Below are 14615 nucleotides of genomic sequence, written 5' to 3' on the forward strand. Positions count from 1 at the left end.
CCGAAGCCCGTGCTCTTGCCACTGAGCCACGCTGCTTCTCTAATCTACCCAGGGTTTAGAACAGGGCCCGGCACGTAGTAAGTGCTTAACAAATACCATTAAAAAAAAAAAAACACACCCAGAAAACGAGTTTGCAGTCATGTCGAACCGGAGACCTCGCGGCGGTCCGCGGCTTGGGCCGGTGGTTTTCCCTGCAGGGAAGAAACTTTGTCGGGCCTTGAGTTTCTCTCCCGGCTTATCCTGGGAGGTAACACTCCTCGAAAGAGCCAGCGCCGCCGGCGGACCCGCCACCCCGCCCCGCCCTACTCTTTTGTGCGTATTGTGTCTTTTGTCTCTTCTTCCCTCTAACAAACTTTTTAATTTCCCTCCGTCTGGGAACTCGGATTAGCTTTAGATCCTTTTAGATCCAGACGGCCTTGACTCAGATCCGGCCGCCTCTGGCCAAGGAGGCCGTTCTGGGAAGCCTCTAGAGGAGGCTGGAAGTCTCTCCCTGCCGTCCCCTCCCTACCCCGCCCGTCTCCTCCAGGGGAACCAGCCCGGATTTCTCCTATTCAGGAGTTGCGGTGGTGGTGATGGTGGGGAGGAAGTGGGGAGAAAGAATCAGCGTGGTCTAGTGGCAAGGGCATGTCCCATGTGGGACATGGACTGTGTCCAATTGAGGGAGTCAGGACACCTTGGTTCCAATCCCAAGTCTGCCACTTGGCTGCTGAGTGACCTTAGGCAAGTCACATAACTTCTTTTTGTCTCAATTTCCTCATCTGTAGAATGAGGATGAAATACCTGTTCTCCCTTAGCCACTGAACCCCATGGGGGCCAGGGGAGTGTCCGACTTGAATATCTGGTACCTAACCCAGCGCTTGGCACATAGTGAGGCTTTAACCAAGACCACAATTATTATCCTTATTAGACAGACTCGTAGAACTGGCATAAGGCGGCTCTGTGAGTCAAATTCTCTTTTGCATTGTATTGTAGTCTCCTAAACCCTTAGTACAATGCTCTGCACACAGTAAGCACTCAATAAAAAGCACTGATTGATCGATGGCAGGAGAACCGGCAGGGAAACGGATCACAGCTCAGAGTTGGGAGGTAATGTAGCCTAATGGAAAGAGCACGGGCTTGGGAGTCAAAGGACCTGTGTTCTTATCCCGGATCTGCCGGTTGTCTGTTTGTGTGCCTCAGTTTCCTCAACTGCAAATTGGGGGTTTCCTCCTTCTACTCAGACTATGAACCCCATGTGGGACAAATACTTGGGACGACCTGATTAACCTGTATCTACCCCACGGCCTAAAACAGTGCCTGTGCCAGGGATTGTCTTTCGTCCGGCGAAGGGTAGAGTAGCACTTATGTACATATCTTTAAATTATTTATTATAAATTACTTATTAACGTGTGTCTCCCCTTCTGGATTGTAAACTCATTTAGGTCAGGGAACGTGTCTTTGAATTCCGTTGAACTGTACTTTCCCAAGCGCTTGGAACAGTGCTCTGCACGTGGTAAGGGCTCAATAAATACTACTGATTGCTTAATTGCTGTGAATGGATTAGGAACGGGAGAGCGCAGAGATGGCGAAGAGATTCAGCAGGTTTTTCTACTACTAAGAAGAAAAGGCTCTTGCGCTCAACCCTAAAACCAAAAACCAAAGATGGAAGCTGTCCCAAAAGTCTATCGCATCCAGTCCCCTGCCTCCAAGCGGATAAAGACCTACCCACGACAGACTGGTGTCTATTTAACCGTCTACAAGTCCTCTAGAGACGGAAAATTTCAGTTCCCGCTTCCCTTGCCTCGGGATGGGATAGCCCTATCCACGTCGTTAAGCGGAAAATTTTTCTTTAAGTCTAACCCTAGTTTCCCCTGCTGTAACCTAAGATCTCTGGCTGTGGTCCACCCCTTGGTGGGCGCGGAACCCGACCAATCAGCATCCTCCTACCAGAAACCCTTCATCGAGACAGTGATCTGCACATAGTAAGCGCTCAATAAATACTATTGAATGAATGAGATGGGGAGAAGGCAAGGTTTCACCACTCCTCTCTCCCACCACCGTCCTTATTCTCAAGGCTCCCAGTACTGTGAACTCTACACTGTAAGGTCGTCGTGGGCGGGGAGTGTGTCTGTTTACTGTTGTACTGTACTTTCCCAATCGCTTAGTACAGTGTTCTACACGCGGTAAGCGCTTAATAAATACGAATGAATGAACGAAAGAACTTTCCCATGCAGCCGTGGACCGTGGAAGGGGAAGAATCCGGGTGGAGAGAGGGAAACTCAGATCTTCTTGGTTCCACCCTTCCCGTTCTTCGGGCCCCCTCCCCAGTGTGTATAATAATAAAAATAATAATTATAGTATTTGTTGAGCGCTTACTATGTTAAGCCATGGGGTAGATGCAGAGTAATCAGGTTGTCCCATGTGGGGCTCACAGTCTCAATCCCCGTTTTACAGATGAGGTAACTGAGGCACAGCTGAGGTTCAGCGATTTACCCAGAGTCATGCAGCAGACAAGTGGCGGAGGCGGGATTAGAACCCACGCCCTCTGACTCCCAAGCCCGTGTTCTTTCCACTAAACTACGCTGCTTCTCAATGTGTGTGTGTGTGTCTGTGTGTATGCGCGCAAGAACGGGAGACAATGACGGGGTAAATTAGAAATGCATTTTATTGGACAAACCCTAGCGAGCGGAGCGCGCCGAGAATCAACGATGGAGGATTCTTTTTATGCACACGCTGGGGCTGGATTCTTTCGGGGCCCCTGCCACCCCCACCAGGGTTTCCAAGGTCAATTCCGGCGGAGCCTCTCCCCACCCACCCACCTCCCTCAAAAACAGCTGGAAAGAAACCGCTGACCCACAGCTCCACCCTCACGCACCTCCCTCTTCCCGCAAACGGAGCGTGCGGTGGGCCGCAACCTGGAAAGGCGATCTCTGTGCGGGGGGCTCTGATGGAGGCAGAGACCACCCGGGGCTGGGGGAGGGTAGCGAGGGCTGGAAGGGGGGACGACGACGACGACGAGAAAGCTTAGGTGTCAGAGTGTTGGGCTTAGAACTCTCCGGGCCTGGATTTAACGTTTTCTCCGATTAACCGGGTTTATGATCGTGTAGGGCCCGCGTCCCCCACGCCGATCTCCCGGGAGGGGCGGGATGAGGAGGGTCGGGGGGTGGGGACAATAGGCCCAGAGAGGTTGAGCGATTTGCCCAAGGGCACACAGCAGTGAGCGGCAGAGCGCGGAGCGAGGCTCAGATCCCCGATGGCACAAAACTCTCACCTACCCAACGGGGCAGAAGGCACTGGAAAGAGGGGAAGGTTAGTTTGAGGAACAGAGAGACCGTCCCACCGCCCCCCCAACCCCGAGACTGGAACGCCCGGCCTGGAGGTGGGGTAAGGGGGTGGGAGGTTGGGTAAAGGGGGAGGGATCAGTGGGCCGGCGCACCGGACGGGTCAAGGCGTTTAGCTCTTGTAGCTTTTCCGACTGGAAGTGGTGGTGGAGACGAACTTGACGCTGGAGCCGCTGCTCCCGCCACTGCCGCCGCCGAAGCCCCCGCCCAGGCCCCGGCCGCTCCCGGCACTGAACCCGCCGCCGCCGGTGGAGACGCTCAGCCCGCCGCCCAGGCTGTGACCACCGCCGCTGGAGTACGAGTAGCCGCTGCCCCCTCCCAGTCCGCCGCCCAGTCCTCCTCCCAGGCCGAAGCCGCTGCCGCCCCCGCTGCCGTAGCCGCTGGAGACGCTGGACGTGACCACAGCTGGAGAGAGAGAAGAGAGGGGTCAGGGCTGGGTCCGATTTGATTATTCCTTTCCTGCCCCAGCGCTTAGTACAGTGCTCGGTGCGCAGTAAACGCTAAACAACTATTATTATTAATAAGCGTGGCCTAGTGGAAAGAGATGGGCCTAGGAGTCGGAGATGATGGGTTCTAATCCCGTCTCTGCCACATGTCCTGCCCCAGTGTGACCCTGGGGAAACCCCTTCCTTCTGTCTGTTCCCACCCCGCCTCCCCCGGGAGAGGCTATGGAGGCGTGAAGGGTGAAGGGAGTCTGCTGGGTGACCTTGGGCGTGTCGCTTCACTTCTCTGTGCCTCAGTTACCTCATCTGTAAAATGGGGATCAAGATGGTGAGCTCCATGAAGGACATGGACTGTGTGCAACCTAATGAGATGTACATCACCCTGATTCTATTTGCCATTGTTTTTATGAGATGTTCTTCCCCTTGACTCTATTTATTGCCATTGTTCTTGTCTGCCTGTCTCCCCCGATTAGACTGTAAACCCGTCAAAGGGCCGGGACTGTCTCTATCTGTTGCCGACTGGTCCATTCCAAGCGCTTAGTACAGTGCTCTGCACATAGTAAGCGCTCAATAAATACTATTGAATGAATGAATTACTTTGTGTCTATTCCGGCGTCTAGAAACAGTGCTTGGCACATAGTAAGCCCTTAACAAATACCACAATTATTAATTATTATCATTAACATATTCATATAATAATAATGACAATATTATTATGTCAGAAGGGTGAGGGTGGGTGTTCAATCATTCATTCATTCGATCGTATTTATTGAGCGCAAAGTACTGTACTCAGCTCTAGGGACAGTAAAATGTAAAAATAGACACGTTCCCTGTGTAGGTGAAGGGGAAAGGCCAGTGGGGTGGAAGAAGGGGGAAGGTCTGAGGGGTGGGAGGGGGAGGAGGAGGCTCTATGGGGTGGAATGGGTGGGATGGGAAGAAGAGGGGAGGGGTTTCCGAATCACCATCAGAGCACTTACAGATGTTGACGGGGTTGACGCCCTCTCCGCTCAACCTGAAGAGAGACAAAGGAGGAAGAGGAGATGGAGGGGCAGTGACCGGACTCCTTTCGTCCCATCTCTGAACTTTCCCGGCTCTAACCTGAATCCCTCCACCCGCACCGTCACCCCGCATCTCCGTTTTTCTTCCAAGGGTGAGGGGAGGGAGGGAACTGGCTCCCACCTGCACTCCTCGCCCTCCAAAAGCTTGCGGTAGGTAGCGATCTCGATGTCCAGCGCCAGCTTGACGTTCATCAGCTCCTGGTACTCGCGCAGCTGGCGGGCCATGTCCTGCTTGGCCTTCTGCAGGGCGGCCTCCAGCTCCTCCAGCTTGGCCCGGGCGTCCTTGAGGGCCAGTTCACCGCGCTGCTCCGCGTCAGCGATGGCGGCTTGCAGGTTGGCGCACTGCCAGAGGGAAGGGAGGGGGAGTGAGTGGGACGGAGCAAGAGATGAGCTGCCCCTCTTCCCCCCTCCATCCTCACCTCCCCAGCGTCAGTCTCTTTCCCTACCTGCTTCTTGACGTTGTCGATCTCGGACCGGAGCCGCTGGATCATACGGTTCATCTCGGAGATCTCATGCTTGGTGTTGCGCAGGTCATCCCCGTGGCGGCCGGCGGTCAGCTGTAGCTCCTCGTACTGCCCGGCCCGAGTCAGAGAGAGGTCTCAATACCCGGGGCTGAACCTCCCCTCCCTCGGGGCTGGAACCCAACCCAACGCGCCCGGCTTCAAATGGGGTTGCTGGGAGGTGCAGCGGGAGGGACTTAGTTGTCTGTATGGTTCTTGTCTGTCTGTCTCCCCCGATTAGACTGTAAACCCGTCAGACGGCCGGGACTGTCTGTATCTGTTGCCGACTTATTCATTCCAAGCGCTTAGTACAGTGCTCTGCACATAGTAAGCGCTCAATAAATACTATTGAATGAATGAATGAATGAATGAGACTCAGGAAAGAACTTCTCGGCAGGGAAGGGCTGTGGGAAAGCTGACTGGAAGGCAGACTCCCGGAGGTGGACGGGACCTCAAGAAGTCATGTGGTCAGCCTCTTGCCTCTAGCCAGATGGTGGTATGTATTAAGCTCTTACTATGCGTCCAACGCTCTTCTAAGCTCTGGGAAAGGTACAAGTTAATTGATCAAGGAAGGATGGGAAATGGAGTAAAAAGGGGCGGGCTGCAGGATGGTCCAGACCCACAGTTCTTTGTCGCCCTGCCAATCTATAAAAAGATCGATGGAATTATAACTCGTGTATTCAGCCTATTTGCATAGTTGAGAATGTGTGGACACGTGGGATTAATCTCGAGGGAGTCAGATGGGCAATCAGGACCAGAGTGTTCGGGGTGAGGTGTTCCCCTCGAACCCCGTCCCCTCGTGTCCGCCACCACCCCATAGTACCTGCCAGCCTCGCTCACCTTGGTCTGGTACCAGGACTCGGCCTCCGTCCGGCTGCGGTTGGCAATGTCCTCGTACTGGGCTTTGACCTCGGCGATGATGCTGTCCAGGTCCAGGCTGCGGTTGTTGTCCATGGACAGGACCACTGACGTGTCGGAGACAGACGTCTGCATCTGGGCCAGTTCCTGGAGTGGGGAGATGGAGAGTCAGAATCAGTTACTGGGACCCAAGACCTCAGTTTCCCTTCCGTCCCTAGGCTGTAGTCTTGAGGGGGTGGGGAGCAGAAATCCAGATTTGAAGGAACATGAATTTTTTTTAATTATATTTGTTAAACGCTTACTAACGCTGGGTTAAATACAAACAAGCTAAGTTGGTCGGACACAGTCCACGTCCCACATGAGGCTCACAGTCTTCATTCCCATTTTACAGATGAAGTACCTGAGGCACAGAGAAGTTAAATGACTTGCCCAAGGTCTCACAGCTGACAAGTTTAGGAGTTGGGATTAGACCCCATGTACTTCTGACTCCCAGGCCCATGGTCTGTACACTAAATCATGGCGGGATTTGAACCACAATTTTGGATTGAACCAGGGCGGGAGTGGGGGGATGACAGGAGGTATGACCCCGCCCACCCCCCACTACCCGGGAGAATTCAAAACAGAACCCTCCCTCTCTTCTCTACTTCCCTTCCTGATTCCCTCCCTCCTTTTCCTTCTCCTTCCCTCCCTCCCACCTTTCTTCCCTCCCTCTCTGTCTCTTTTCTCCCTCCTTCACGGTCTGTGTCATCAACTGAAATGGAAGGTGGGAGATTAAATGGAAGATTTGGAGATGGGAGCAGAAGTCCTGGGGCAGGGGGCGGGGGAATTTGTAGACCTGCAGAGTCCAGGTGTGTGTAGGGGCGGGGTGGGGAGGGGTATGCGGAGAGGGAGGGAGGGTTGAGGTGAAGTTTGACGTCAAGACTACTGCTGAAGGTGTGGGGGCAATGGGGAGTGGCTGTCGCAGAGAGCTCTCCTTTTTCCCACGGGAGAGGATCGGGCTGGTCCAGAGAAACGCAAGTTATCCAGACCCTCGAGGATTCGGGAAGTAGGGGGGGTAGGGGGTGGAGGAAGGGATGCTGCCCAAGAGAAAATCCCCGCTCGAGAATAGGGAGAAGAAAGAATGGGCGGGGTTCTTACCGCCTCGTACAGCGCCCGAAGGAAGTTGATCTCGTCTGTCAGGCCGTCCACCTTGGCTTCCAGCTCTACCTTGTTCATGTAGGCGGCGTCCACGTCCTGGGGGCGGGGGGGGGGGGGCACAGGGAAATGGGTGGGGATGAAGCCCGTTTTCCTCCCCCGCGGGGGTCGGGGATTTTGTTACTCTCCAGCGACACTCCCTCCTTTTACACTCCAATTTCTCTAGGAAGCCTTCCTGAACCACACCCCCGCACCCCGCAATCCTCCCCGTCTCCGATCCACCACTTTCACCCGTGCCCCGCCCCTCCTCCGCGGGTCCTTCCTAATCTGACTGTGACTGTCTTCTGCGATAGGGACATTTTGTGTGACCAGTGCCCCTGCCACCAGACAGGAAGCTTCCTGAGGGCAGGTACCTAGTTTAGAGCTCTGCAGGCTCCAGGGAACGCTCAGTATGTTACCAGACTCACCTTCTTGAGCATCACGAACTCGTTCTCGGCGGTAGTTCGCTTGTTGATCTCGTCCTCGTACCTGGAGGGAGGGCGAAGGGTCAGTGGGTGGGAGTGGGGGTGGATTGACTAGGACCCAAACCCCCAAATGCTCATCTGGCCCTCTTCGTCCAACAGAATCTGCTAGACTGTAAACCCCTTGAGGGAAGGGTGTCTATGGTATTTACCCAAATTCTTGGTTCAGTTTTCTGTATAGAGTAGGGACCCAATCAATACTATTGATTAAGTACCAAATTGATACCTCTTCCCTTCTTTTTGGCAGCGAATACAGGTCTACTCGGGTCTCTAATTACGCCTTGTTCCCCCCCACACACCTCCACCCCATCCGGATTTGGCGTTTGGACCTGAATTTTAATCTTTATCTTAGGTCGCTGTGACTGATTGAGTGATTGATTTTCTCCCGTGTAAAAACGGGCTGAGAGGGCAGTGGAGAGGGGGCGCACCACAGGTTGGAACGGAGCCCCACAGAGGGCAGCGGGGGAGCAGAAGATGTGTCCATTCCGACTCAGGGTCATTTGGTGTCCGGCAGGGGACAGACTACGAATCGCACCCTTATAAGGGTGCTCTCGAAGGGGTGGGGGGAGGGATGGAGGTGAAGAGGGAAGGTTCGGCTGTGGAATGATGATTATGGTATTTATTAAGCGCTTAAGGCACCGTACTTAAGCGCTGGGTACATACAAGCAAATCGAGTTGGACACAGTCCATGTCCCAAATGGGGTTCACAGTCTCAATCTCCATTTTACAGATAAGGTAACTGAGGCCCAGAGAAGTGAAGTCACTTGCGGGGTGGGGGGCTGGCGACCGCACCCCGTTCTGGAACGGTGCCAAAGGTGGGGCGGGCGGGGCCACCATCCTAACATACAAGGCCCTGGGCGGGGGAACCGATGCCAAGAGGGAAGCGGAGAGTCCCCACTGAAGAAAGCGGTGAATTCCGAAGAAAGGACTCTCTTCCAGATCGCCCCGCCCTCTCCCCCCCGCCCTCAGACCACAGGAACCCAGGCATGTCTCACCTCGCTCGCTCAGTGCTCTGCCCTGCCCCTTCCCCCTCCCCCCTCGGAGTCCCTGGTCCTCCCCCCGCTTCCCCCTCCCCCCCCAGCCCCCTGTCCTCCTCGCTCACGCACTTGGCCTTAAAGTCCTCCACCAGGTCCTGCATGCCCCGGAGCTCGGAATCCAGCCGGCCGCGCTCGTTCAGGATGGAGTCCAGCTGGCGTCTCAGGTTGCTGATGTAGGACTCGAACAGAGGCTCCAAGTTCTGCCTCACGGTCTTGGTCCCCTGCTGCTGCAGCAGCTCCCATTTGGTGTCCAGTACCTTGTTCTGCTGCTCCAGGAAACGCACCTGGAGGCCACGGGAGGAGAAATGTTCTGGAAAGGGGCGTGGCTGGAGGGCGGGGGACACTTGGAGGGGGACTCGCAGCTGGAGGGGAAGGGGGGGTGGCACGACCCAGCTGGGGGAAAGGACCCACCCCGAGGGAGAGGAGACACAAGTGAAAGACGACACAAAGACGAAGAGGACTCAGAGCTGGAGGGAGAGGCAGAGCTGGGCGGGGGGAGATACAGTTGGTGGAAGAAGCACAGCCAGAGGAGGACACAGCTGGAGGGAAAGGCATATCTTGGGGGGACACAGATGGGGGAAGAGGCAAATCTTGGGGGGACACAGCTGAAGGGAGACACTGCTGGTGGGAGACGCCCCGATTTAGCGGAACGAGGGTGGGAAGAGGACCACTATTTGATCTTTTTCCAGGAAACCTCCAGCGCCACGCAGGGAAAGGGCGGCTATATAAAGACTCCCTCCCACCCCCAGGATCTCCCGCCAGGGTCACCCCCGAGCCACCCGGGGAGAAGCACCTCAAGGGGGAACTCCCTTCACGCCCCTCCCCCGCCGGATCGTCCGGGCGTCGCACCTTGTCGATGAAGGAGGCGAACTTGTTGTTGAGGGTCTTGATCTGCTCGCGCTCCTCGGTCCGCACCCGCTGGATGGTGGGGTCGATCTGCAGGTTCAGGGGGGCCAGCAGGCTCTGGTTGACGGTCACCTCCTGGATGCCGCCCGGGGGGCACACGGGGAAGCCGCCCCCGAAGCCGCCCCCGAAGCCTCCGGCGCCGCCCCCGAGTGCGAATCCGCTCCCGGCGCCGCCGCCGAAGCCATAGCCGCCCCCGGAGCCGCCGCCGAAACCGTAACCTCCGCCTCCGCCCGCTCGGCCGCCGAATCCGCTGCGGTAGCCGCCCCCGCTGATGGAGATGCGCTTGGAGCCGCCCAGGTTGTAGAGGCTGCGGCTGCCGAAGCCGGGCCCGCAGGCCCCGCTGGCCCGGCCGAATCCGGCCCCGCCACCGCCGCCGCCGCTCCGGGACACCGACACGGAGCTGAAGCTAGTCCGGCTGGCCGACGGAGTGACCGCCGACGCGGCGCTGAAGCCTTTGCGGCCGCCGCTTTGGAAAGAGACGCTGGACTGTCGCAGCATGACGGCTGACTCTTGGGAGGAGCGGGACACCGGGAGAGAAAGGCGCAGAGACAGAGAGAGGCAGAGAAAGGGAGAAAGAAAGAGAGATGGGGTCGCTGGACGCCGGAGCCGAGGAAGAGGAGGAGGAGGCGGAAGAGGAGAAAGAGACGTCTCTGGTAGCCCGGAGCCTCGAATCCTCTCGCTCTTATAGGTTTTCCAGGACTGGGCTGGGCCCGCGCCCCGTCCGCGATCCTAGTGATTAAGTGGGTGGGTCCGCCCGGGGGGCAGGGAGCGCTGTGAGATCACCCGCTCACACCTGCGAGCAGCGGGGGGCGGGGGGTAGGGGGCTACAAAAGTCCCACCCCTGGCAGCTCCGCTCACTCCGAAAAAACCCGGCATCCGAACAACCGAACGGTGGCACCTCCCGGGCGCTCGCTTACTGTCCCACGCCCTTCCCGCCCCTGGCCTCCCCGCCGGCCCTGCCCAGGGTCGCCCCGAATTCAGCTCGATCCGGTGCTCGCACCCACCCCGGGGGCCACCAGTCCGGGCCTCGTCGATGGCCCTGCTCCCCGAACCGGAGAGGCTCTGGGTCTCAACTGCCCCGGCACGTGTCCCGGAGGAGCAAACCCAATCTGCCCAGGGTGGAGTATGTGTGTTGGGAGGGCGCGGGGGGAGTGGGGCGGGAGGGCCTGGGGGAGGGGGAGGGAATCCATCTGCCTTTCCCCGCAGCCTTCCAGCCATTCCAGAGCCGGAATAGGTGAATCACCGGATCTGTTGGTACAGGCTGAGCTCGGCCGCAAATCCATACCTGCAGGAGCTTTCTAATCTCGCTGCTAACGTGTTCGGAGATCTGCATACCTGCAGTAACGGGACAGTGCTTTGTTCGCGGCAACGAGCCGCGCGCGCGCCCGCCGAAATATTGGGGCGGGGAGCCGATTCCCCCATCTCCCCTCCTTCCCCCCTCCCTCCCCAGATACACGGAGAGACACGAAGGGGGCAGAGACATCACAGAATTACACAAAGGCGAGCCAGAGACAACCAGCGACTCACAGAGATACAGAGGCAGAGACAGTCTGCCTGTCAGAGATACAGAGGCAGATAGAGAGATACAGCTACAGAGATACAGAGGCAGAGATCTACGGGCAGGCAGGCGCAGACACGGGGATAGAAGGAGAAACGCAGAGACAGAGATATTCAAAGGCGAGGCTGAGACAGCCAGCGATTCACGGAGAGACAGAGGGGCAGAGGCAGACTGTAAACTCGCTGTGGGCAAGGCATGTTTCCGTTTTTTGCTGTATTGCACTCTCCCAGGAGCTTAGTACAGTGCTCGGCACGCAATAAGTACTCAATAAATACTATTGAATGAAAAATAAGATCGAATGGGTAACCGCAGATGCCCAGAGAGGAGGGGCAGAGACAGCTACAGGGACTAGCCAAGAGGCACAGAGGCACGGAAACAGATACAGAAAGTTGGAGACAGAAACTCAGACAGATCCAGAGAGATAGGTACAAAGAGACACAAGACATGGAGACTTCTAGAAAGACAGATACGGTTTCAGATACCCAGAGAGACAGACAGCCAAAGAGACAGGGCAAGCTTGAGAGCAGGAAGAGAGGTCTCAGGAACGCCAGGCGGTCCTGCAAACAAGGGGACCAGAGACAGGGCGAGGCTCCGAGAAGTAAGACCGGATCGGATACCTTACATACCGGGCAGGGCCAGGTTATTACATAATAGTGATAATAACAATAATAATAATAATGGCATTTGTTAAGCGCTTACTATGTGTAAAGCACTGTTCTAAGCGCTGGGAAGGATACAAGGTGATCAGGTTGTCCCACGTGGGGCTCACAGTCTTAATCCCCATTTTACAGATGAGGTAACTGAGACACAGAGAAGTTAAGTGACTTGCCCAAAGTCACACAGCTGACAAGCGGCTGAGCCGGTATTTGAACCCACGACTTCTGACTCCCAAGCCTGTCATCTGTCCACTGAGCCATGGGAAACCATCTGTCGCTCGGGGGGGGGGGGGCAGTTGCGACCCCCGAACTGAGCCCCCGCCCCATTTCCTGTTCGTCTAACACCCCTCTCGCCCTTTCCCCCCTTTAGTCCTGCCCGGGATTCGGGTCGGGAATCGAATCCAAACGGATGGGGGAAGGGGGGTAAAGCTAAGATGAATCACCCAAGGGTCCCGTCCAGCAGCATGGGCAGCTCGAGCTGTTGGCACAGGCCCGCGGGGAGCCGGGGGAGGTAGAAACTTTCGGGGAATGAGGCCTTTGGCGGTCCCACCCGCAGCTGGGAGAGGAGGACAAACCTTCCCCTTTCGGCAGAAACTCTCGGACTCCCGTCCCGTCCACGGTGGGAACACCCCCCTGTCCCCCCACCCAGCCCCGACTCCTACCTGGCGCCCCTCCCCCGCGACCGCCTAGACTCGGGCGAGGCCCAGAGGGCGGGATCGTGCACTGCCGGGCCTGGAAGACGCTGGGACCCAATCCAAGACGAAGAGGCGACCCGGGTCGTTCTCCACAGTGGAGACATCGGAGGGAAATGTTGTCACGTGCGTCATGTTGTCTCTCCCTCTAATAATAATAATACTAATGACGGTATTTGTTAAGCTCTTACTATGTGCCAGGCGCTGTTCTAGGCACTGCGGTTGATACAAGGTAATCTAATTTATCAGCTCCTTGTGGGCAGGGGCCACGTCTGCTTACTCTATTGTGTTGTATTAATCAATCAATGGCATTTATTCACTCACTCATTCATTCATTCAATCGTATTTAATGAGCGCTTACTGTGTGCAGAACACTGTACTAAGCTTTGGGGAGAGTACAATATAACAATAAACGGACACATTCCTTGCTCACACCAGTTTACTGAGCGCTTACTCTGTGCAGGGCACTGTACAGTGCAACAAAATTAGCATTAGAATTAGCCCATAACAAGCTCTTCGAAGCTCTCTGCACATAGTAAGGGCTCAGTAGATATCATTGATTAATCGATCGATTGGTCGCCACGCCCGCCGTGTTCCCCTCGTCTTCTCCTGGTTACAGATCCTCCATCTTTTCACAGGGGATAATAGTGGACTGACCACAACGCAGGCGATTTCCTCTTCCTTCCCCTGACTGCAGGGGGTAGTGCGGGTGGGTGGCACCCTGGCATATGCCAGCTGCAGTACCAGGCATGCTCCGACTCCGGGCCTCCAGATCCTAAGGCTGGCAAACTGCCCCGCGGAGGTTCCACGCTTAATGTCCACGTGGGGAGGAGACGGACCGTTAACAGGGATCCGAGTTTTTTCGCTGGTTGTCACAGGGGCCAAGGCTAAAGCAACTTCTTCCGCCCCCTCTGCCACCCACTTTCCCTCTCCCATTGCCCCCGAACACTGTAAAGTGTGACTTCAAAAAATACTGGTGGATTAATTCCTGCAGCCCAGATTTTTCATATTGCTGCAATAGTCGGAACCCGTCTCCCGAGAAAACTCAGAACGAGACTCCAGTTCCTTCTTAACCCAATGAGAAGACACAGGGAGACTGGAATCACAGGATCAGTTGTCTCCCTGGCATGAACGTCCAACCCCTCCTCTTCTCCATGTGCTCCCCTCTTCCTGGAGCCCCTCGGTGAGACCGGATTGAGAGCTCTCAGTAACGTGGAGCGGGGTCTGAAATCCCGAGTAGCCAGTCCAGACACTCGGAATGGAGCCTCAGCCTCCCTGCTCCAGGGCTGTGTGATCTTGGACGGTTATATAATCTCTCTGGGCCTCAAGTTCCCATTTGGGGGCATAGGGGAGGGGAAGAAGGAGGAGACTTGAGCTTCCCGTAGGACTACCGAATTGCGTTCTTCCTTGTTGGGCCTCGAATCCGACCCCCTGGGCGGATGTCAGCCTGGAGAAGGGGCCGCAGCTCTCTCTTCAACGGGTCCCGACAAGTTGCGGGAACATTCTGTGCTTGTTAGAGCGAGTTGCTTGCAGCACGCAGGAAATTTCCCCCGTCTCTGTGCGCCCCCACCCCCATGAGAACCATCAACCTCAAAAGGACACCTGCTGTTTATTGGACCTGAAAGGAATAGGCGGATTGAGACGAAGTGCAGTGAGTGAGCTATGATGGAGACCAAATCGAGCCCCCTCACGCTTGTGCGATCACATAAAGCGGGTGGGTTTGGAGGGAGCATAAGAGGCCTGATGGAGAAGTGCAGGAGCTCAGATGGGGGCAGCAAAGCAGCCTTTCTTTTTTTATTAGCCTTGCAAATAGGTACTCGTCCACTGGCCACGGGAGAGTGTCAACGTGGGTCACGTGAGTGGGCGAAAGAGCGAATTCCGTTTGGACGCCCCCGAGAGGCCTGTTGGAGTGGAGAGATGTTGTGAGCGGTG

General features: G+C 56.1%; 1 protein-coding gene across 1 annotated transcript; it reads right to left on the bottom strand.

Annotated features, from left to right (window-relative positions):
• Window positions 1–2626: 2626 nt before the first annotated feature.
• LOC103168998 (keratin, type II cytoskeletal 5-like) lies at window positions 2627–10479 on the bottom strand. The gene is made up of 9 exons (XM_029073174.1): window positions 9721–10479; window positions 8941–9155; window positions 7781–7841; window positions 7317–7412; window positions 6162–6326; window positions 5268–5393; window positions 4943–5163; window positions 4741–4775; window positions 2627–3725 (listed from the first exon to the last, which is right to left on the bottom strand). Exons 1-9 carry the CDS (start codon window positions 10273–10275, stop codon window positions 3433–3435), a joined length of 1767 nt encoding a protein of 588 aa, XP_028929007.1. The 5' UTR covers window positions 10276–10479; the 3' UTR covers window positions 2627–3432.
• Between the last annotated feature and the right edge of the window lie 4136 nt (window positions 10480–14615).

This window comes from Ornithorhynchus anatinus, chromosome 10 (assembly GCF_004115215.2).
Source record: "Ornithorhynchus anatinus isolate Pmale09 chromosome 10, mOrnAna1.pri.v4, whole genome shotgun sequence".
In the NCBI taxonomy this organism is placed as follows: domain Eukaryota; kingdom Metazoa; phylum Chordata; class Mammalia; order Monotremata; family Ornithorhynchidae; genus Ornithorhynchus; species Ornithorhynchus anatinus.